At 44.0% G+C, this 25023-nt stretch overlaps 1 protein-coding gene across 2 annotated transcripts; it reads right to left on the reverse strand.

The window, feature by feature from the left end:
- Positions 1 to 4288: 4288 nt before the first annotated feature.
- Positions 4289 to 24684, reverse strand: LGI2 (leucine rich repeat LGI family member 2). Of its 2 annotated transcripts, XM_065060666.1 has the most exons (8): positions 24401 to 24684; positions 24240 to 24311; positions 21336 to 21407; positions 18017 to 18088; positions 17374 to 17445; positions 16107 to 16276; positions 10920 to 11084; positions 4289 to 8333 (listed from the first exon to the last, which is right to left on the reverse strand). In XM_065060666.1, the coding sequence occupies exons 1-8, from the start codon at positions 24625 to 24627 to the stop codon at positions 7516 to 7518; spliced, it is 1668 nt and encodes a 555-aa protein (XP_064916738.1). In that variant the 5' UTR covers positions 24628 to 24684; the 3' UTR covers positions 4289 to 7515. The 2 variants fall into 2 exon arrangements, with proteins under 2 accessions (XP_064916738.1, XP_021141764.2); XM_021286089.2 differs by lacking the exons at positions 21336 to 21407; positions 24240 to 24311; positions 24401 to 24684 and adding an exon at positions 18606 to 19056.
- Between the last annotated feature and the right edge of the window lie 339 nt (positions 24685 to 25023).

Genomic DNA, 25023 nt, shown 5'->3' on the forward strand with positions numbered 1-25023 from the left:
CCATAATCAGATCCTGAGGTGACAGAGACACAAACAGTTGTGATGAGTCTTTCTCCAAAATGATAGGCCTGCAGTTTTCTCCCCAGAGCTAGTGGTACAGAGTCAGAAAATGCTGTCAGCAGCAACCCAGAGAAGCTGGGGATCCAAGGAGATCCCTGGGCTGCAGAATTTACAAACGAAGAGTAGGCAGGTGCTATTAACCAGAATTGCGGATTTAACTTCTTTTTCCCCTTTCTATTTTTAGCTTGTTTTCAGAAGCATCCCAAGCAAACCTGCACCATCCCGGCCTCATTGGTACTTTGCTTTCTGTAAAACTCTGGCAAAACCATTTACCACACTGGTAATGGAAGAAATGGAAGAAAGCAAATAATCAACATGCAGAGAGCAGTGCTGCTCCCTCCTTCCATGTGCCAGTCCAGACCCTGCACTGACCCCACCAGCAGTGGGTCATGAGAACTTTCTTGACCCCCTGGCCCTTCACTCACAGGACTACAATGGAGAATGGATTGTCAGGGCGCACCTGCAGCTGGAGGATGAGTCACCCCCAAGGGGCTGCTGAGTCAGAAGAAATGAAACAGGCGCTGAAGCTGGCAGATGAGCATTCTTGTACAATCCAGTGCTAATGTCCAAGCAGGAAATAGAAATGAACTTTGGAATTAAAGTCAACAATTGCAAATGAATAAAAATGGGAGCAACGCTACCAGAAGCTCTTCATTCTGGTGATGTCATGATTCCCAAATGCCCTTCAGAAATGCAAATTGCCTACAATGTAATAAAAAGGGCATTTTCTAGAGTGTGCAGAGCTTGCACAGTTTAATTAAGCATAAACTAGGGTGACTCTGGAAAGGAAAATGATGTGGATTGCATTCTTTGAGTGACCTTGGAAAGGCACTTAGATACTTTCTCTACATAGCAATTAAGTAAACTCACACTTCATATGCTGTCACTCCTATTCCTTTCCTTTATTTAGAAGCATTTTTTGTTCTCCCTGATTTCCTGATTTATCTCTGTGCTTAGAAAATGTGATTCATTTCCCTCAAGGTAACTAAACATTTGTCTACAGCCTCACCATGTCTGGTTTTCTAATCTCTACTTCAATATTACTTATATTAAACTTGTGGTACCTGCTTTACTTGCTTTCCAACAAATTCCATCTAGGCTACCTCACTGACATGGCAAAACTGGAATAATGTGATGCCTATAGAAATTTTTCATCCAGTCTTCCCAAGACCAACCTAGTAGCTGCCTATGGTGGAGCAACTACCATCAGTGGACAAGAACTACAGATGTCATCTCTCTGGACTTCTGTAAGACCCTTGACACAGTCTCTCACAACCTCCTTCTCTCTAAACTGGAGAGATATGGATTTGATGTGTGGACTGTTTGGTGGATGAGGAATTGTTTGGATGGTCGTATCCAGAGGGTAGCGGTCAACAGCTCAATGTCCAGATGGAGATCACTGTCAGGTGGTGTCCCTCAGGGGCCCATATTGGGACAGGTACTATTTAACATCTTCATCAATGACATAGACTGGTACCCTCAGCAAGTTCGCAGATGACACCAAGCTGAGTGTTGCAGTCGATACGCCTGAGGGATGGGATGTGATGCAGAGGGACCTGGACAAGCTCGAGAAGTGGGCCCCTGTGAACATCATGAGGTTCAACAAGGCCAAGTGCAAGGTCCTGCACCTGGGTTGGGGCAATCCCCAGTGTCAATACAGGCTGGGGGATGAAGAGGTTGAGAGCAGCCCTGCTGAGAAGGACTTGGGGGTACTCATGGAAAAAAGATGGCCATAAGCTGGCTATGTGCACTTGTAGCCCAGAAAACCAATCATATCCAGGCCTGCATAAAAAAAAAGCGTGGCCAGCAGGTCGAGGAAGATGATTCTGGCCCTCTTCTCCACCCTGGTGAGACCCCACCTGGAATACCACATCCAGCTCTGGGGCCTCTAATATCAGAAGGACATGGACCTGTTAGAGCACGTCCAGAGGAGGGCTGGAGCACCTCTCCTATGAGGAAGGGCTGAGAGAGTCAGCCGTGTTTAGCCTGGAGAAGCAAAGGCTCCAGGGAGACCTTATTGCAGCCTTTCAGTACTTAAAGGGGGATTATAAGAAAGATTAAAACAGTCCTGTTGTGATAGGACAAGAGGTAATGGTTTTAGACTACAAGAGGGCAGATTTAGACCAGATATAAGGAAGAAATTTTTTATTATGAGGGTGGTAAAACACTGGAACAGGTTGCCCAGAGAGATGGTAGATGCCCCATCCCTGGAAACATTTCAGGTCAAGTTGGGTGGAGCTCTGAGCAACCTGGTCTAGGTGAAGATGTCCCTGCTCATTGCAGGGGGGTTGGACTAGATGACCTTTAAAGGTCCCTTCCAACCCCAACTGTTCTACAATTATAGGAAGAACCATATAATCTCTCTCAACCCAACTCACAGATTGTAAAAAATGTATCTCACTTGCCTACTAGTCAAAGTGCATCGCACTCCTCTGTGAATCATTCCAGGGTGGCACTGTGCAACTCCAGATGCTTCCCTTCAACATTTTCCTTACCCAGAGCCATGATGTATGGTTCACTTTGATATTGCTGTGCATGGCTTTGTGAGGAATCACGTCCAACTTGCAATGTATGCAGCTACCCACCACGTATGTGGATGGCTCCAACCCATCCACTCAGACCTAAAGATAACAGCATTTGCCTAGTGCTTCATAACACCAGCGACTTTCCTCCCATTCAAGATTTTGCAAAATACTTCTGCAAATCACCACACAGCTCTGCAGCAAGAATGGCAACAGCTTATGGGGAAAGTGGTACTACGGGGTGGATTAAGTTTTTGTAGCTATCATTTGAAATGCTTCCCCAGCATCAGTCTCTTAATTTTGTGCAGGATCTAACATTATGTGGCCAGCTGGTTTTGTCAGATTTTGAAGGTGAGTTTTGAAGCCCATTAGATCACCTAGTCTGCAGTTTCCCAAAAAGGATGCTGGACTGTATGGGGATACAAGTGGAGTCAAGGACCTGCTTTCCAGATACCAGGGAATAAAAGAACAGCATTAGCAGCTTGGCTCCATTTCTTCTGGGTTTGGGTGTGAAAAAAAGTCTCAGCGACTCCTGGCTGTGAGCGCTGCTGCCAAGAGGGAGTGGTGGTAGCAGCTTGGGTCTGTAGACCAGGAGTGAATGGGACTTAGAGAGGGTGAGTGGGACTCCTCCAGCTGTTTCTTACACATCTGCCTTCAGCTTGACCTATCAAAAAGACCCTACTCTGGCTTCCCCTTGAAATTTGCAGAGGAGTGACCCTCTCTGCATTGCTTGTGGGGAATGATTTTCTCTTGGTATCTGGCTGTGACTTTCAAGGAGGAACAGAAACTTTCCAAGGAAGATTTGAAGAAGTTGGTAACGGGTGGAAAAAAGTGTTCACTGAGCAAGGACAGAGAAACTGGGGGAGGGCAGGTTGGGAAATGGTGCTGATGTGAAGCTGATGTTTGAGCTATGATGGAGTTTCAGTGAACCACATCACAAGGGCTGCTGACTCATAAAAAAGTGGAATGCCCAAAAGGAAAGCAATGATCTCAGAACGATTGCATCCCATTATGGTATGTCAGACATGTCTCTGATTGTACAAGCCTATAATTAGTTACAGGAATTGTGCTGTTTCTGAAGAAGGGAAACAAAAAGAATTATTCCCTGTGTTAGTGACTAGCAGGATCAGTGTATAATGCTCAAGGATTCCTTTAAATAAAATGTATTAACTGATGATAGATTTCTATTTATTTTTGCATTTTCAGAGTAAATGCCAATGATTCAGTAAAATTTAACAGGTCTTAAGAGATCCCATATTGAAGATCTGAAAATCTAGGGATTAATTTTAGGGCTTGGTTTCTACCCACTCTGCATGTAAGAAACCTGGTTAAGTATCTTACATTTCGAATTTTTTTTCGAAAAGGAAGATCTCTTGGTTTTGCAGTAAGAAAGAAAGGAAACAACCAGGTTTAATATGAACCTAAAATTGTAGTAACAGCTGCATTACATAGTTGCTAACACTAGATGGGGTGTAAGGAAAGAGTGAAAGGGATGATGTTCCAGGGAACAGCAAAACCTTGGAGGTCCAAGCTACCCCAGGCACAGAAACTGAGTTCAACTAAGCAGAGCTGGGCTTCCTCCATGTTTTCAAAAGCCAAAACTGATGATAAATGGACAAGGACTCGTTTGCCCACGTTGCCCATCCCTCTGGCAGTGTGGATCTTCACAGCGTGGATATTTTAACATGCATGACACACCACTATTAGTCTCATTATCTACATTTTATTCATATATTGAAATAGTACATACATGTGTAAGTAGCATAGATTGCATCAGCTCCTCTTTACTAAAAAAAGCGCAATGTCTATACAGCCTTAAAATGCTCCCACTGTAGCTAGCACATTGTATTAAACCTATGCTTATATTATAAAGAACTACTGTTCTTTACATAGTTGTATGTCTTTTAGGATACATCAAAAATTACAAGGTGGCATGTTCTGTTATCCTTTCTCACTGTTCTGATGGTCTAACAGTTGCAGTAAATTATGGATATAGTTTATTTATTACTCAAAACAATTTCCGTTATAGAATGTAGGCCGTGGAGATAAAACTTGTTGCATTTGGGAAGGTACAAAGTACTTTTGATGCCTGGTGATTTCTGCTGTTATGGCTGCGTCCTATAGCTTCTCCTTGGGAGCAGAAAGAGCAGAAGAAGGCTCTTTCTGAGACACTGCCTGTTTAGCCCTGAGAAATGTACCATCATCTCTTTCCTTTATCAAGTGGTGCTTTTCTTCCCTTCCTCTCAGCTACTTTGACCTCCCATGCACTAACTCAGCAGAACAGGCAGGTCAGCCGCCCCAGACCCCGAGACCACTGCGGCCAGGAGTGCTGCTGAGCTGGGCTTGCTGCCCAACACACGCGGCTACTCAGAAGCAGCAGCCTGCCCACAGCATTCATTTCCCTCACTTTCTTCTTCTGGTCCCATGCGAATGAGCTAGACTCCTGCGGATCACTTTATCCTCTTTATTAAGCCTGTCTCTGCAGAGACCATTTTAATTTAATTCAACTTGATAGCCAAGTCTAAAAATCCCCTTGGCTCTTGAGAGAGTACCATCTCCTGGTATTGGATACATAAGCCCTTTTCCCCATCTGCTTGCTTTCCTTCATGTAAAAAACGACAAGATCCAATTTCTCTAAACTAGCTCTTAGCTCTGACTGATGCCTCTTGCTGAATGGATGGTACTCACAGTGAGCCCCAACAGAAAGTTCTGGCACTCTGAGAAATGCCCCTCCTTGGCGGAACATCTGGCTCTCTTTAAACATGCACACTGGATAGAAAAGCAATTAAAGAATGCCTTCCCACAACACAGTTTGAAGAAACATCGTTTGCCAACCATGCACACTTTAAAAAGTAAACTGGCACATGGTAAGAAATTGCATTCACTAGCAGACATATGATTCATCTCTTCATTTTGTCTGATTTGTTAGCTTCATCCTAGAAGAGATATTGCTAAAACCTGCTGCAGAGGGTTGATTTGCATCTTCTCGTCTGACTGAACCAACATGACTGACACCGCTTCGGGATTTGGAGGGCAGAGCACAATACTTCAGGTGGCTGAATGGGCTAAATTGCCAACGTGATTGATTAAAAATAAAACCAAGATGAGCACTTCTACAGGAAAAAATATTTAACACATCATTTAAAACCACAATAAAATTAGTTAGGTCTCTGACAGTAATAATTTTATTTCATAGCAGCGAGGCAGCAGTTGGGGAAGGCTGTGATATTCCAGGTCACTGGTAGGTTTTGGCTCCTCACAGGAGTCCTTGTGCATAATCCTCTTCTGCAGCACTGTTCACATCTCAGACATTGGAAAGCCTGTGCGAACATCTCAGCTTGTGACAACAGACCATGTTTCACATGTCCAGGGCAAAAACATGACACTCAGCACGGAGATGGTGAGATAGCCCTGAGTATGAAGGAACAAAGGACAGTTTCCTTTGTCCTGCCTGCTTTACACAGAGCCTCCTCGTTATCTGAGGCAGCAGCAAGACATGATAAAACAACCTAATATGCTAAGTACTATGAAAACATAAAGAAACATATTGTGTAAATGAACAAACAAGACCTCTGATACACAGCTTTGTTGGGTAAGGCTGGTGGAAAGCCTTTCCAGGAAAAGTCCCTAGCTGTTATCCCGACAGAGGCTCCGCATGCCAGGACTGCCCCGGATGACTGAATTGCCTGTCTGTAGCCACCCGAAACAACAATGTAGTGTGGTCTGTTTAACCTTCAGTGGCCTGGTAGCCTGGCAAAAGCCTGGAGCTACCAAGAGGAAACCCTTCTTGGAGCCAGGGTTAGCTCTAGCCTGGAACAGCTCCAGCTGCCTTGGTTTGAAAAGACTCAGTGATACCCAAGTCACATTTAGACCTCAGCCAGAAGGAGGATTCCTCAAATACAGCTTGTGGTGCCCAAAACCTGAATTTATTGCTTGTGAGCTGGTGCTGAAGGGAGAAGACTGGAGAATAAATCATCTCATTTTGTACAGAGAGGCTACACCATGGAGAAACCGAATGTGGACATGTGTTTCATGCTAAACTTAAGCTGTGCCTTCTAGAATGAGAGATCACTACAGATTTACTTGCCACAACATCCCAAAATCTACTGGGATCATCAGGAAAAGTGTGAATTAGGGCAACATGGGGTGGATTGCTGAAATATCTAATAAAACAGAAAGTGGCCAGAATTCGTAGTCGCTTCATTCATGACACCAAGCAGACCTCTGGTATTATCTGTCCATGTTATCTTGTTAAGATCTCACAGTCTAGAAGCGACATACCCTTCTTTTCCTGGCTACCCCGTAACTGTGGGCTGGGCTATTTGTTACACACAATTTGTTGCTGAAATAGTGATCAATGGAAGAAAAATAGCAATAGATTTTTACTTTCCTTTTAATTTACAGTGAATTAAAATGATACCCCAGTCTTACTATAAACCACAAAGAGAGATTTTTGAAGACAGACCTCAGGAAACAAAACTAAAGTGTATTCTGGAACATTACTGTTCACTTTTACAATTCATCAGCAGCCATGAAGAATTGGCTCTAATCTTAAAATCATCACTAACATGTTCGTGTAAGAGTCAAAGTCATTTCTATGTCTTGTATGGCTTACTCTTCACTTTTTTATGAGATGTTCAATTCAAGGTAGTTTTCTGGGTAAAATTTAGATCATTCTCTTTGATGTCTAAATTAATCCTAATGCACTGCACTCTTCTCTGAATGACTGCAGATTGCAAAGTGTCTTTGAAAAAGGATAAAACAGACATGTCATGCAGTAACCAAGTGAATGCAATCCCTGATTAATATGCAAGTTTGAAAAGTTCAGAAAATGTCATCATACTCCATAGGTGCACCCTGGTTTTGGAAAGGTCTCGTTTTGTTTTGTTTGTGTATAAATGTCATTCTACATGAATTTCACTTCAGCAGCTTTTCATAAACTCAAGTCAATGACAATATGTTCAAATATTTGAGTGTTTCCTTTAAAACTAGAGGCAAAGAAAAAATCTCTTCGATCCGTTGACACAGCTGTGAAAGACCGTGGTGCTTGCACATAGATTTCTTTAAATAATCTGAAGATCTTCTTTTCACCATCCCACTGGTATATCTGGGAGAAGGTATAGTCACTTCCCAAGGCTAGGTAGTAATTGTTCTTGAAGGAGAAAGGCTGCAGCGTCATGGCTCCTCGGGATGGAAGAGCCTGTATCTCCACAAACTGTTTGCTGTTCCATTTCATAACTCTGGAGTCACCAATGAATCTCGTGAGTGTGATGTACAGGTTCTCTTCCATCCTGAAACTCTTCACAGCCAAGACATCTTCCATGTTGGGGATTTCACTGTGTGGGACAAACTTTTTGGAGACTTTGTTCCACTGGAGTATAATGGGAACCTGGGAACGACTAGAGAGGATTAAATATGATTTCCCATCTATATCGAGAAACTCAGCATCAGTGTCCCTGAACCACTCGTGAAGGGACTGGTATGAATAAAATCCTTTGTTATTCCACTTGTACACTGTTGACAAACCTGCTTTAGAGCTATCTGCTATGACAAAAAACATTTCACTATCTATCTCAAAAAGCTCTATATCATTTGGCTTGGAAATGCGAGATACTTCGATATCCTGGAATTTGACAAACTTCGTCCAGCTTTCGTCATACTTGTAAATGTGTGAGCCACCAAAGAGCTGTGCCACCACCACGAAGACTTGGTCACCAACAAGAATGGCTTTACATCCCACTATGGACTGACCTATTGCCCAAAGAAAAAAAAAATCATATATATTAAGACAGTACAAAGCGCCCTTTAAACCACAGAAAGATTACCACATCAACCCCACCTTTTAATAATTTGCACCATCTCATAATTTTGCCTTCTGCTACATGCCAGCAGAGCTTCTTTTCATGCTTTTTTCTCCCCAGTAACTAGAAAGATGACTTCAAATGTTGGAAATGTCACACCCTTCAAGGTGTGCAAGTATGATACACCCTAAAATGTTCATTCTTTTTTATGTAGAATACTTTTTCTTTCTCTGATTGTTCAAAAAATGCCCCCTAATATCCGAAACAATTATTTAAGCCAAATTTTATTATTTTAAAATAACAAGAGTTGTTATCTCATGACTCAGCAGGAATCTGAAATTCTCTTATTCTTGGAATGTCTGTCATTACAGTTTCACTAGGAGAATGAAATATAGTCTACTTGTGTTGCTCCAAGAGGGCCAGAATCAGCTTTTTGCTGCTGTAAATAGAAACACTGATGCATCTTGTGAAAGTATCAACTGACAGCAGGATGAAAAAGATAAATCTAACTCTGTTGTTTATGTTAGGTATTCTTGAGATTAAATTAAACTAGAAATATTTAGGAATACTGCAGCTCCCAGATTAGATCACATTGGGCTAAAGTCTGTTTTGAGAGTGTCAAGTCACTATACAAGAACCACATAAAAAAACTAACATCTAGACTATTTACAAAAGGTTTAGTTGGAAGAAGAGATGAATTCCTCCCTGAAGCAGACGGTTTTAGTAGTACCAGAACTGCGCAGGTTCCCCTGTGCGTGTTCGGTCACAGTCCCTACAGGAGACTCACCCTGGCATCTCTGCTGGCCCTGACCCACAGCTGTGTCACAGCTGGCCTGGGATGACTCACCACCCTTCCAGTGTAGGAGCGGGGGGGGATCCATCTCAAGTACCATAAGGCATCTGCAGCATAGACCTGAATGCTCAAGCTGACCATCCAGGCTCTTTCTAGTCTAACTTAACTTAATCAAAAAGCACTATAGAAAAGATTCCACCTGATCTGTACATGTCTCCTTTTGCAGAGGGCAGTGACACCTGTTCTCTGCATAGGCTGAATGTAAAGGCAATCTTGACAACTAACACAGCTCCATAAGCCCATGTTGTAAAGGCCTAAGTCCAGATATCCAAATGCCAAGCATAGTTAGTAATGAAACTCCCGTGGAGCACATAGCTGGCTCCGGAGCTCTACAAAACACACTTTAGGCTCTTTACGTGCTGGTGTCCCCTGGAAAAAGTCTCTTGCTCACATGTCAGAGCTCAGAGCTCAAGCCCAGGCTTTCCAGGAACACAGGACAGTTACTTGAGAAAAGAGTCTGGGCACATACGCTGGGTGTGGAGCTACAACACTCACCTCAGCAGAAGTGTCTCCTAATCCTGCCATTCACAGGAAGCTGAAATACATCCAGAAGACTTTGGAAATGACCCAAATTCTCAACTTCATTTCCAGAGCTTTTCTAAAGCTCTGCTCGTTTTCTTTGGGCCATGGACTTCTCAATTTACATCTGCTGGTACATATTTCTCCCTATTCTACTAAAACACAATGAAACCTAAAAAAATACAAGATTTTTCATTTCCAAAATTTCCTGACAGAGGGGTAGCACCTTGTAAATTTTCATTAGTGACACACACAGCTGATCTGATGAGGTAGGTGCTCTCTGCCTTTGTAGACAACACCAAATGAGAACGCAGCATACTCTTTGTTTCCCAAAATGTAAGGTAGAAAATAATCTATCACACATAACAACAAACAGGAGGAAAGCATGCTCCATGGGTAAATCTAGCTCCTGAGGCTTCAGAACCAATAGTTTGACATAGCTGGGAAATGAGGCAGCATATAACAGCTCTAAAGACTCCGTCCCTGTTGTCATCGTGTGACTGAGCTCTGTACAGCACCATGAGCATTGATCAGGAACAGAATGGCTATTAGCATTAGGAAATCACCTGGCATCCACGTGGGCTTTGTGTTTGATAAGTAATCTGGCCATGATGCTAAATTTAGCATCTTTGTTAATGGAAAGTATAGATGAAAGCTTTACGCACATCTTTTTAGCTAACAATCATGGTTTAAATAGTTCTATGTAATCTTCAGCTGTGAAACATGCTTTCCGGGCCAGCCCACCCTATATGCATCCTTCAGACCTATTTCCTTCTACATGCAATAGAGTATTTTTAAATTATTCACGCACTTTGGCAAGAGGGAGGGCTCCTTTGACCTATACTTTAACTCGCAGTGTGATTCAGGCAGGGAGTGTCTAAGCTAGGCCACAGCGTGACATTCACAGCAAGTGTTTGTGCTTCAGCACAATTTACAAGATTAGGCAAAAAAAGTCTAGTTTTTGTGTGACAGTGTGGTTAAATGTGCGTGTGTTAACAAGATGCACTACTCCATGAAATCACTCATGTCCCAACATTATAAACGTTGATCGGCAAATTTCAACAGAGATTCAGGACAAAAACCATCAGCTGGTCCCATCTATGAATCTCACCCTTGTGAAAAGCCAGTAGTTCATCAACAACTGGAATCCCAGTGTCCATATACCTGTGATATTGTCATAACTCCTGAAATTCATTTCAATGTGATCCCATTCCAACACCATGCAGTTCTCCATGCTGGGCTGTGCAATGGCTACGAACACGTCATTCTTTGAGTTGAATGTATCCACTGAAATTGACTGGTAGGGCAAAATCTGGTGAACAACAAAATCTAGAAACATACATTTACAACAGTTAGGATACATCCTTGCTAGGAACATAGAGTAAGTGGCTACTGATTGTAACGATTAACACTGAAAAATGAGTGAAATACTCTGGATTTTGTATAATGCTAGCATGGAAGTGTCAGTGCTCCCGTTAGGTGTGTAGCAACAGGGGAAAGCTTCTGCTGCTTTAGGCTTCATAAACTGTCCCCTGGAAATACAGTTGCCAAGGAGATCAGATAGGTAAATAGTGGCAGAAATCAGATTTTCCAGCTAGGCTGGCTGGTATCAATGAAATCAGGATGTCAAGAGAGAAGTCTCTTTCCCCACAGCTGGAAGTTGTTATTCCATCAAGTGAAATGGCCTTGCTCGAATCACTTTCAAGCTGAGAGACAGCAACTTCCAGCTGAAGTCCAATAACTTCTTAAGTCATGCAAATTTAATCACTAGCAATTTGTGTTATGCTAAACCAGGCAGAAAGTGAAATGATAAGCTGAAGTCTGCCTGGGGATAATCCCATTTTGGCTAGACCATAGACAAAATGGTGTAATCAAAAACTTGGTTAACATAACGTTTTATGGGGCATTGTAAAGTAGTTTAGGGATAAAATACAACCAACCTGCGAATTACTATCCAGTGGAAAACTTATTCTAGATACTAAGACTGAGGAGCTGGAGCAACCTGTAAAGACTAAGAGTGTAACTCCAAAATTCAAGATTTCTTCTCAAAATCTGAGTGCCTTTGTAGCTTAAACTTTAAAATTCACCCTGGGCTAAGTCAGCAGTAATGACAGAACCAATCTGGGGCAAAGCAAGGAGACTTGGGTCTGAATGTGATACTTGGCCTGACAGCTGGGGAAGGTCAGTATTGTGAGAAAAAGAAACCAGTGTAGCAGAGTTGACAAAGACAAGCCAGCACTTGGGTCTAGAACATGGCAGCAGGCCTGAGCTGAAGTTATATATGGATATAGATAAATAGAAAAGGAAATGCATTTTCCACTACGATGGAGTTTCTCTGGAGAACCATACACCGCTCTGTTTCAAGCTCCATTTGCTACACGATTTCATCATGCACTCCTACACTGGAAGGGCCTGAGCACCCAGGGATTTTGGTGAGATGGTAATTAAGTCCTCACTCGAGTCCCTCATTTTGGTGCATTATGAAATAATTGTTTTCGAATGAAGAAATCTCTCTCTCTGCATGCTTGAAAGCCTTGCCCTTGAGGAGTTACACTTCTGAAGAATAAAGATAGATGACTACCATTAAACAAACAGAGCAGATTCTACAGCTGCAAAAGAAATGACAGTCTCCATTCTTTGAGGGACTATTATAAATAGAGTTTGGGCTTGATTCATAAATGTTGGTAGGAAAACAAGAAAGTTATCTTCATTCTTACTGGGAAAATAAAAGAACCAGAGAAAATTGACATCAAAATATGCAGACATGAAGTCATAAATCACAGAAGGTAGCTGAGGATGGGACAATAACAGATATTGCCAGAGAAAACCAAAATAGTTTTTAAATCTTGAGGAAAAATAACAAAAAAACCCACTAGCACTGAAAAAGACATCTCTTGAAATCTGAACAGTTGTGAAACACTTTGAGGGAATCTGTGAATTAAACCAAACCAGTTTGTGTGTTAAAACCCACTGCTCATTCAGATACGACTCAGTGCTAACATAACTATTTTTACTTGTACCTGTCATTCGGCTCTTTATATCACTGGATGAGTAAAAATGGGTAACCAAATCAGCCATAATCAGTAAAAAGCAATAAACATTGCTTTTAGCACCAGTTGGAAATACCAGACTCTAATGTGGAACAAGGTTACACAGTAAAGAGATGCTGCCACATCAGGCTTGCCAAATATTTAGTTCTTGGGGGTTTAATTTAGTTTTACAGGCAGATCCACATGCCTTGCTTTAATGCTAGAAAGAGCTTGTATGGTAAATACAGTGTTGGGGGGAGATGTTTCCCAACATTTTTCTCTTTAAGCTGGATCAGCCTGCACAGAAGAGGGAAAAGGATGCGGCCCTCACTCTCCCTGGGCTGCTGGCCGCATGGGCTGTCACTCTCTCCCTCTTGCCCCTATACAGTTTTGCTCTCCCTGGGTCAAAACATGTAGTTTTAACACTGCTTTCTGCTGGCTGAGGGCTGGGGTGGTCCCCCCATCCTCCAGCCACCCGCTCTGCCTCTGCTCTCTTGGCTGTTGAACTGGCACAAGCTGTCAGGAATAAGGGACCCACTGCTTCTGTTGTTTGGCCGATTTCCCTCCCGCAGCCCCTGCTCTGGCTGATCCCAGCACACAGGAGCACAGATGTCTCCTTTGGCAGCAGCTCCTAAACTGCATTCTGCCACCAGCTGGTCCTCCTCTCCTCATGGCCCTTCTTCCCCGCGGTGGAGACTTCTACTCCAGGTGAGGCTACCCAGGTGGAGGTGCTGTCAGGGAGCGTCAGCCATCCCTCCCACCGTCCCACCACGGGGGCATGGGTGACCTCCCGCACAGCAGTGAATGTGGAGCAGGTGACTTAATTTGCAAACTACCTTCCTTCCAGCCACAGGGAAAGAGAGGACCACCTCCTGAAGACAGTCCCAGCCAGGTAAAGAAGTGGGGAAAACAAGCTTCCAAAGCTCGGCGAGATGATTGCTGCTGGCAGGTCTGGGCAAGGCAGGTCCCAGGCACACACACAGCCTGTTGCTAGTGACTGTGGGAGTGCGAAGCTTGTTTTCCAGTCTCCTGAAAGTACACATTCCTCTGCCCTGCTTACAGCCACAGCACAGCCCCCTCACACACTGTTGTGGGAGAAAGATGAGAAATGAAGTGAAACAGCTTAAGCTGCTTCCATGATGCAAGCTGTGAGGAATGGAAAAGCGAGATGCTATCACAAAAAGAGTTAAAAGTGCGGATCACTGACACTGTGAATCACTTTTGCTGTGAATAAGTGATAGCAGCATTTTGTTCTCTGGCCTTTTTGTTTTTTTTCAATATGGCAGCACCTCTTTACATCTCTCCTCCTGTCACCATTCTATCAGTTCAGAGGGCGCAATGAACTGATGGAGCCTCTGAGATGCACATTTTATCAAGCAAACTGCTTTGTTACCACATCCTACATCCAGTCATGCTCAGCACAGAGTACCAGAGACCAGAAATGATGGAGAGTCTGATCATGCCTGGTAAAGGACAGAAATAAGGTACTAAAGACTAATGTGAGTTTAAGAGGTTTGCAGAGCACTGCCCATCAGTGAATGGGAAAGGAGAACACAGCTACAGGGTATGCTGCTTTACTTTAAAATATGTGACTAATCAATCCTCAGGGAATTAATATGGGCATATTTACACTCCCTTTGGATCTGAGAGAGGCAACTGTGGAGAAGGAAAAAGCAGCTGTGGCCTGACATGGCAGGCTGCCAAGGCCACCGCAGGGTCACAGCTCCAGCACGGCAGCCCGCAGTTCAGTACAGGGGTCATGATGCTGTCTCAAGGGTGACATTCCTAAAGATTTGCATTTCTACTCTACTTTTCTCTGTTTTATCTCATATGGGTCATTTCTGCACGCAGCCTGTCCCTCTTAGACAGCCTTCCCTCACAGCAGCCAGCAAATGGCTGCTTTGAAAATGTCCTTTACTCTCTGAGGAGTATGTCACAGCTATTTGCTGTGCCATGAGAGCACTTCTCTGGTGGCATCTGAACAAATACTAAGCTAGGCAATCCTTGCACCACACAACACCTTAGCTCCCCAGCAAACTCTACAGCATGTCAAATTAGTTATGCTTGGTGTCATTCTGCTTAGAGTGGACAAAGGGACTAACATTAAGGGTGAATTTTGCCTGCAGCAACTTTGTAGTTAGGTTTGTAGGTGCAGAGAGATGACAGAGGGCAGGTAGGTCAGTACAGGCCTGAGGACAAGGCAGATAAAGCTTGTTCTCGCACACTGTTAGTGCTGCACAATTGCTGAAAGCAGACTGGAATGAAGGGAACACCACTTTTCCTTTGCGCTTTTGCATCTTGGTGGATTTGCAGATGCAGGGATGTAACTTTGATACTGTTCTAAGCTATATTGCTCTCCTGCTTTTGACATCCTTTTATGCAGCACATTATCCTGCTTTACCTCTGCTGCTCTTCTGAGATATTTTTGAATTCTGTGTTAATTCTCTTTACCTTTATACATTGCCCTTGGATTACCTTTCATACCTTGTCCTGAAACTTTATTTTACATTACTAGTAATTAACTTTTCTATTGTCTCAATGATGACAGCTGATTTGATGACAGATGAGAAATCAAACGCCTCTGATATTACTCGATAGAAAAAAGACAGTGCTGACATCATACACATGAAAGATGAAAAACAATACTTGTAACTGATATTCTCACTTATATGATGTGACTACATTTAAAGATAGTTAACTGCAGCTGTTCGGTCATAAAATATAAGCATAACCACATGCAAGTTTCTCTTTACTTCCTTCAGCATGCTTTACATTACCTAAAATAAAAATCAAGATCCTAAACAAGACAGTAGTCTGAATACTATTGGACATTTCTCTCCAACTTAATGGAGTTCCATAAAGAACTGCTGGCAGTATTGCCACAATATTTGATGCTATTAAATCGTGGCCTATTGACTAAAGATAACAGATATAGCCACATTATTTGAACTTCTTTTCATTGCTTTCTGTGAAATACAGAGATTTTGGGAAGCTCATCTGCCATAACTGTATGGCTTTATTCCAGATAATAGAAAGCATTCTATGATGAAAATTAAGTCACAAAGTGAGTCATAATCAAGTCTTTTGGAATATGAAAAGTCACAGCTCTTTTCCCATTATCACTTAATCCAAATAAAAACTTGGTACTTACTTTGGCTTCAAAATGTAATTTTCCCATTTTATGCTTGTTCCAGTACTCAGAAATGCTTGCTATGTAACCCTTTCCTCCCCCCAGATCATGCTCACAGAAGCAAAAGGGCATAGTCTAAACTTCTGATATTTAACCATTTGTAGTGTGCTTAGAAATATACATTCTGAATACCTGTAGTGGTGCATTCATAATCAAAACTTGTCACATCATTTAACTTCTTATCCTGATATTCTGCTGGACCAATACACAGGACATCAGAAACAGTGGAATTTGTCATCTTTAACCACAAAAACAACCACTTGGCCTTGCAGTCACACTCAAATTTATTTCCCCTTAAATCTCTAAAAAACACACAGAAATAAACATATTTGAAAAGGTTGATAGCAATATGAATACTACAGAACTGTTATCACCTTGACATGCTGAATTTAAAAATATCTGAGAAGCCTTGAAATGTTTCTAAATGGAGAACAGGGTAGTTAAGTTTTATTTGGACTCTCTTACTATGGACTCTCCTTCACTGAGTGTTGTCCTTGGAAAAACTGTTTCAATCTAGGAAATACACCCACATATAATCTTACTAATAGAGCACTGTGATTCATGTATGAAGTCATTCACGTTTGAAAGTTTTCATGGGATTAGGACTATAATGTAATAAATCCTAACACTGTGGCTGTCTGCTCAAACCTCCATAGCACCATTTACCACTGACACAGATAAATCCCATTCCTTCACTAAACTGCTCCAGTACTGCTGGCTGACAGAGCGGCCTTGCTGGTACCATTTCTCCGTTACATTAAAATACAGATGTAAGGCTTGTATTTTAGAATCACTGCTGATGTGGAGTCAATTTAACTTCCCTCTATTAATCTATGTGCAATTTCAACACTGTACCTGTTCTTTGATCCCTTGGCAATTTTTGTGGCTTACAATTATACTTTGCTATTTGTGAGAGCCAGGCAAAAACCAGGAGAAGGTGACTAGCAGCTCAGTTATACAAGAAAACGCTGATAATAAGTCAGCAATGTGCTACAACTGCAGAAAACCAAGAAAAAAAAAGCCTTTTTTAAAAATGAATGCCTTCTACTAAAATAATCTCAGGGAATACATGCAACAATAACAGGAAAAAATGTTCAGAGAAACTGTAGTTTTAAAATTTGTTGTCTCCCTTTCCCTAAAAAAAAATTATATAAAACACTGGCAAGAAGAACAATAATGAAAGCTATGTACAGCATCATGAGAAGCAACAGTGATTTGAGAAATAGTAGATATTTTAGGGGAGACTATCAAGTAAACAACTTTAAAATGAGAAACACTAGAACAAAAAAATGCACATTTCTTTTCTGTGCAGATATCAGATAGAGCACCACACAAAACCTGAACATAAAACTCAGAGTAACAGAAGCAAGCAGTCAATAGAAAGATTCTTGTTACTTACAGTTCAATTAAAGAATCTAAATCACTGAAGACATCCCTTGGCAGAGCTTTGAGCTGGTTATTGGCCAAAGAACTAGAAAAGAAAGTTAGAGCTTGGTATGATTGCTGTCTCTTGTCTGGCTGACTCTTACTAAGTCTGTGTTCACTTGCATGTTGCTAACTACTGGCATCATTAGTAGTTACGAGGAACGGGCATATATTAATTATTCTTAGTAAAAAATGACAATTTCTTGAAACCCACATTAAAGTAAAATATGTAAAGCATTTTTATTGCCCAAGTGCATATGTAACACACAGAGCAACCACTGAGCGTGCTGAAAAGAAACAGGGTGTTAATCCTGAGTGCGTGGTGTGAGGGTGGCACCAGCGCAGCCCCTGTGTGACAGTGGCACCAGTGCAGCACCCGCGGTGACACCCGCACCCCAGCGCCAGCTGTGAGTGTGCGCAGGCAGCCCAACACACCACAGTGCCACCCCAGCAGGACTTTTTTAAAGGCCATTTTTTAATTTGTGGAAGGCACACTGTTGACAGTGGGAAGAAGCTGATACACAGAGGGGAAGGGAGGTTTTCTATGTGGCAGGAAAACCCATAGATCCCCCAGAAGGGTTTTTTTCAAATGCAAATTACTCTACCGAGTAACTTACAGGTGAGTCAGGTCTCGAAGGCCACGAAATGCATTTCTTGAAATAGTTTCAATTTTGTTTCCTTCAATGAACCTAGGCCAAAAAATAAATATTTTAAAATACTTTAATGAGCAGTACTATTAGCATCACCAGTGCTTTAACATATGGTCTCCAAATTCAGCTGGTTCCTAGGCTGCCCCTTCAGACCTAAAGGGGTGGAAGTCTCAGTGGAGCTGCTCACGTTCCCTTTTCCCCTTTCCTCAGGTGGATCATGGGGAACAACGCAGGTACTGGACAGCACGAGAGAGAGTGTGCAACACAAATATCCAGCACAAAGAACAAAATGAACAAAGCAAAAAATGTTATACCTTTGCTGGGTAATCCTCTCGGGGTGTGTTATGTGAGGGAAGAGACTTGTGTGGGAGAGGCCTCTGAGATGGACTTTAGAAGCTCAAGTCCTACCTTCCTCTCACAAATCACCCACATTTTGAAACCCTGGGGCAGTGCAGCAGTGCCGGGGCTGCCCAGGCTGCAGACGGACGCTCGGACACGGAGCTCCTGTGGCTGTACACAGTGCCGCCGTCACACCCACAGAGATGCAGCTACATACTGGTAGACATCTGGAGTCTGCACAAATGGCAAGACCGCTGCCTTGTTCTTCTCCATGCTGCCGCAGTTCAGCTCTCTCCAGCCGGGACACCAGCTCTGCAGCCTGTCCTGCTGCTCACAAGTCACAGCTCTGCACACTGGGGAAATAATGATGGGCACATATCGATTCCAGGAGCATGCTGCTCCTCCTGACTGCATGTCAGCATTTAAAGAAAGAGCTGATATTTGAGCATCTTGACCCCCAAGCACTTGAGGACACATCCCTAATTGCACCATCAGTCCTGCAAAGCGATCACAGCCAGGTGGCCATCAAGATATTGCATGGTACAGCTGTACCTAGAGGAAGACAACTGCATGCTGACTTTATAAAAGGTTTTATGAGATAAAAGTGTCTCACTTCCTCCTACGCATCCTTGTTTGCCTTCCAGGGAACTAGAGGAAAAATGCTATGAGCCAAGGTCTCTTTGAGGGAGAGTCAAGATGGGGATACTGGAGATGAGAAGAGCTCTTGGTTCTGCGGTTTAGGCATAGCCAAAATCCTTCCTGAAGTGACCATGACCCTAACTGCAAGCAAAGGGTACAGACGAGAAACTGTTGTGTCTACGAGGAAGATGTCAGAAGAGGGTCAGCCATACCACATTACAAGGCTGCCTAAGGACATGAATTCAATCTGCAGAGTCCAGAGCCAAACTGACTCCTGACACCCGCACCGGCACCTGGCACCACCACACAACGCCAGTGCACTGGTATGTGTGAATAAACACGTCTTCGTTGTACACACTGCAGAGGGATGGTGCAAATTTGGGCTGGGACTCAGAAAGTCGCTGTATTTCTGAGTCAGCAAACTTGGCCTTGAAGGGATGCTACCCTGGGAACACCGCTCTGATCACCAGCAAAGCTCCTGTCTGCATCAGACCTGTCTTATCCAGACTCTGCACACAGAGTTTAAGGGTGCATTGAATGCTGCTATCAGTGTTGCAAGCACAGCAGGACACAGCTGGAGATATATATATATATATATATATATATATATACACTATATGCGTATATACTACTATACTATATACTGTATCTGCTGTGGGTGCTCCCCAGCTGCCCTTCATCCAGAGACTTTGCTTTGTGCACAAAGAAACCTGTCATTCTTGTTTCTCAGTGAGGTTTTCTAATTCTCCACAAGGTCTGATGACTAGTGACTGTGAACCTGTAATGGTGTTAGTACCTGCGTGGCCAAAAATAACCCTAAAGAGAGGCCCAAACAGCTCCCAGACAGCAGTGATTTGCTGGGAAAAGGCCAAGTTCTGCGGACTTGTCAGGGTGGGCGACCACAACCATTAACCAAGACAACTTGTCCGGCTGCAGCTGAGGGAAATTGAAACAACCAGGCTGTACCAGTCTTCACTCTGCTCCCTGGTTTGCAGCTGCCAACCAGGGACGGGGTGTCCCCTTTGACCAGATGAGGAGGGGCAGGATTTTTTTCTTTCAGAGAAGACTCTGGCTGCAGTAACCAGTGCAACTGCTATGATAGCATGTCCTGTGGGACGTGCTCCATGTCAGACACATTAGCAGTCGAAAGCAAGTCATTAATGAAACAACATGTTTTGCTTCCTTTTTGCAAACATTCTGCAAACTACTTTTTTTCCTGTAGACACACAGAAAAGAAAATTATTAGATAACTCGCTATCGTGGAAAAACCCAGATGTAGATGAACTGTGGATTTCAGCATACACCACTTACCACTATCCTCTGTTTTTTGATCTGAAAATTCCATTGTTGGCTGCTCTGCACGTATCAGACTACTAGTTCTGAATATGCCCCTCCTTAATACCTACTTGCCTGCAAGCCTTTAGCAGGAATCAGTTTTATGAGCATTGTTCTTCCTTTAGAAAAAGACAGAAACATCTTCCACAGCTGCTCTTCAGCACAGGAAGGTGGGTGGAAAGATGAATTTTTTTGCAGGTCATATTCAGAGTTTCAAATGTACCAGCTCATGTCCAGTAATACAGAGAAATGGCTGTCCTTAGGAGTATGAAGTGAGGACAACCTGGTACCAGGGCTAATACTTTTTTAAAGAAAAAAAGTGACCTAAAAAAAAAGATGGGGAAAGAAATGAAGGTAATGTAAAAATCAATGAAGAAGTGAACCAAGTAAAGGAAAATTAAATAAATTTAAGTACTAATATACATAATTACAATAATACATATTCTATAAAATATATATTTATATTGTCATATATCTATTTGTAATATAAAGATATATGCCGCTGGCATATCAGAAAAAAGGCTAAGTTGAAGAGGAAAGTCTGGGGGAATAGGACCAGTTTGGCAATCAGAGCTGTTCTGGGCAGTATATAGATACTCTGCACCTCCTCCCCAGGCTGCCAGCAGGCCAGGAGAGGCTTCCCCACCTCCTTCTGAGGTTCAAACCTCCTTGACAGTGACAGCACTGTTCTGGAAAACGAGGACAAGCTCTTGCTCAGCAGGGCCTCTTCAGTGTACTGTAATTGCACAGAACCACCCCGTGCTCTCAGCGTATTTTAAAAATCCACTGCAACCTCTGAGAAATGGTGAGCCACCATAAAGGACATTTGCACAGGAGTGGAACATAAATCCTTCATCTCCCCTGCTCCTGGGAATCACAGTAAAGACTAAGACTCCACAGCAGGAGGCTTGGCAACTTATCAAAACATCTTGATTTATAAAGGACAAGGGAAGACATAAAATACCAAACTTACAGGTATTCTAGATGGAAGAGACCAGCGAAGGCGTCATCTCGGATAACAGTGAAGGAGTTGGAGTTCAGCAAGCTGAAAATGGAGAGCAGCCATTAGGAAAGCACATTAAAACTTGACACAGTGGATTATGCCTGTTGTGTTTATTGCCCATGACCAAACTCATCTTACTGACTCAAGCCCATACTGCCCTACCAATGCAACACACATAAAATACTGTGGAATGGTCTATAAAAAAAAAAAAAAAATCAAAGGCATAATGTGATGCTACTTAATGTCCACTACTTCCCAGGAAAAATGTTCACTGTGCCATTCACCTTAATGAAATGCAACCTGGCCCTTGACTCTCTGGTCTCCTGAGCAGAACAAGCCTACCAAGGGTAGGTCTGCTGAGTGTGGACCCCAGTTGCCCACCACCCCTTCACCCACACCGAAAATTTTCAAGAGACCATCTCAGCGCCACTCCTGAGCTCCCAGAAAGAAGGGGAGCCTTGCATGAATGTCAGGGACAAAACATGAGAGCTGCACCGGAGTGGCTGACACCTGAGCCAGGACAAGGCGGTCATGGAGAAGGATGCTAAGGAAAGGCTTTGCCAGCCAAGTTCTTTCTTTGCTGTCTCAGCACAATGATATCCAGTGTTGATGTTCAAAGGCACAGAGAGAAATCTCTAGCAAAACTTCTAATTCAGTCTGAAGAACAAATGCTATTCAGAAGAAATCATTTTTGGTAAATCTCAGAATTTTCTGCTATGAGTGAAAATGCCTGCACTAATCACTTTATTAGAGTAACTTATTAATCCTCTTTTTGCATGGTTTTAGGCATTTTTATAAAATTAATTTAGAAGACTAATGAACATGAAATGCAAACCTTCCCTGTGATCCTTGGTTATTATGCTAATACTAGACAAATGCCTTAAATGATCTCAAAGAAATCTGACAAAGATTCAGATTGCCATCAAAAAGAAACCCTTGCATTACTGCTTTACCATTACTGCCACAGAAGACACAGTGTTGAGGTACCCAAGTGCTCAATTATGCATGTATCCTTTGGTCATTTGATCATTCTTCTTTCTCATGTTTGAAAGGAAAAGTCACAAATTACACTAACTGACACCATTAGTTGGGGCCCAAGGTGGTGGTAGTGGTGGTGGCAAACCCTTCTTACTCCTACATCTGATCTACCACATAAAGTGACATGGGCAACTTCTGACTTTCTCAACAACTGACCTCTGCCCCACCACCCCACACACCCCAGCATCTCCTCCTGGAAACCTACTACAGCAAAGGAAAAAGCATAACCTTCATCCACTCTTCCACCCTTCCCAGTACCACTATACAGAACAAGCCGGATTCCCCCCATCACTAATCTTCATAGAATCATAGAATCATTTCAGTTGGAAGAGACCCTCAGGATCATCAAGTCCAACCATAACGTAACCAACTCTAGCACTAAACCATGTCCCTAAGAACCTCATCTAAATGCCTTTTAAACACCTTCAGGGATGGTTACTCCACCACTTCCCTGGGCAGCCTGTTCCAACACCTGAAACTCTTTCCGCTAAGAATTTTTTTCCTAATATCCAATCTAAATCTTCCCTGGCGCAACTTGAGTTTCTCTCAACCCACCCTTGGACTCATCCCTTTCCTTCCCAGCTGGCAGGAGTCTGCTGTCTGCCCCACTCACAGGTGGCCGAAGTCCCCCTGTCCCCTGCCCAGGGCTCTGTGCTAGGCCTCAAGTCCCACAAAAACTTGGGTTTGGAACTGGTGTCACGCTAGAGAGGATGAAGGCCTCCCCCCTCTTGCCTTGCTCACTTCTCTCCACCATTTTTCATGGGGTACTGCTCCCCCCCAAAGAGCAAGACAGGCCTTTGAGTGAAGCAAGGTGAGGGTGCCCGAGGAGACAGGGCCACCACCCTACCAAGATGCCTTCAGGGACTCTCTCTTGCTAAGAACTGATTTTAATGTCTAGCTCTGTGGCAAGCATTTAGCCTGGCTTTTTGATATGCCTCACTTATTTTTGCTGATTTATATTTTGCAACATGCCTTTGCTTTGGGGTAACCTGGTCCATACAGGGGGAGATGTGGAGAGCCTGCTTTGTACCAGGCGTTGCAGGCAGCTGCACAGGGCTAGGCAGGGCACGGGCAGCGGCATTGCTTTGAGCAGGCTACCAGAGAAACAAGTACCCAGGCTCCCCAGGGGGGCTGTACTGCACCCCGTATCTCTGTGTTTTCTCTGCTACTGCCTCCCAGGACAACTAAACTAAAGCAAGTTTAGGTAAGATACGGGAGCTGCAGGCACACACCTGGCTGCAACGTGGGCACAACCAAGTGACTTGCCCGAGGTCAGGCAGGCGGGAGGGGAGCAGCATGCCGGGCGCTGGATCGCTGCCTCCCAGCACACAGGACCACCAGGTCAGAAGGCATCTGAAAGGCCACCCTTCAAGTTGGATACCGAAGCACAGAGTCATGCTGCAGACAGCACCAGTGCTTCATGCACAGAGGTTTTCCTCTTAAGGTGTGTCCCAGCAGCCTCTACTCATGCCCCATCATGTCCCAAAGCCAACATGAGAGTCCGGGGCACAAAGCGAGCAGGAGTGAGAACTACCACACAACTCCAGTGGAAAACTCTGCCCTAAACTTATTAAAGCTAAAACTTAAAACAAAAAAAAAAGGACCTTAGGGTATCAGAAAACATTTTGTCTTCCTTCAGCCACTACATATGTGCCTTATGAAGTAGTTTATGAGCAGAAAATGCATCGCTCTGTTACAAAACAGCAACTACATCGGGGGGCTGCACAAGCTGGGCATCTACATGCTACCTCCCTTTCTACAAGGGCACCCGCACTCTATTTAGGAAGAACGGGCCAAGTGCTAATCGGCCGCTGTCATTTTCAGTGCCGTACTTACAGCAGCTGCAGGGACGGCAGGTGGGAAAACATCCTGTCCTTGACTTCGGAGAAGGTCCCGTTAACCAGGCTCCTGGAACAAAAAAAAAAGGAAGCCACCCGTCAAGCGGGACCGCCCCGCATGCCCCCGCCATCTCTCTCTCTCCCCGCTTCTGCACTCACAAGGAGCCCAGGCCGGCGGGCAGGCTGCGGGGTGGCCCCGCCGCCCCCACGCAGAGCGCCGACTCCCGCCAGCAGCTGCAGGGCGGCGCGCAGCGCGGCGGTCTCCGCGGCAGCGCGGCTGCGGGCAGGAGCAGCAGCAGCACCAGCAGCAGCAGCGGCGGCAGCAGCAGCGGCAGCGCGGCGGGGGCGACGGAGCGCAGAGCCCGCAGCCGCAGCGGGGCCGCCATACCGCCGCTGCCCGCCGGCCGGCGGCCGCTTCCCGCCGCCTCCCGCGCCCTGACATCAGCGCGGCGCCGCCCCGCCGCTGCGGGGCCGGACCGGGGGCGGTGAGAGGTGGGGCCCCCCTGCTCCTGAATCCCGAGTGAAGGAAAATGATACCCCTTTGTCCACCAGCATACTCCCCCTTCTAGCACCTCTGTGAAACCCCTCCATCACCTGGCATCACAGTGACTGTAGCGACACTCCCGGGACGACTACACTAAGAAAGAAGCGGATGGGATGGTGACACCGTAGAATCATAGCTGGGTTGCAAAACAGTAGTGTGTGTGTGGTTGTGTGTGTGTGTGGTTGTGTGTGTGTGCGTGTGTATGTGTAAAGTAGCGGCTGACCAAGTCATGTTGTAC

The sequence above is a fragment of the Columba livia genome, chromosome 4 (assembly GCF_036013475.1).
Source record: "Columba livia isolate bColLiv1 breed racing homer chromosome 4, bColLiv1.pat.W.v2, whole genome shotgun sequence".
NCBI lineage: Eukaryota > Metazoa > Chordata > Aves > Columbiformes > Columbidae > Columba > Columba livia.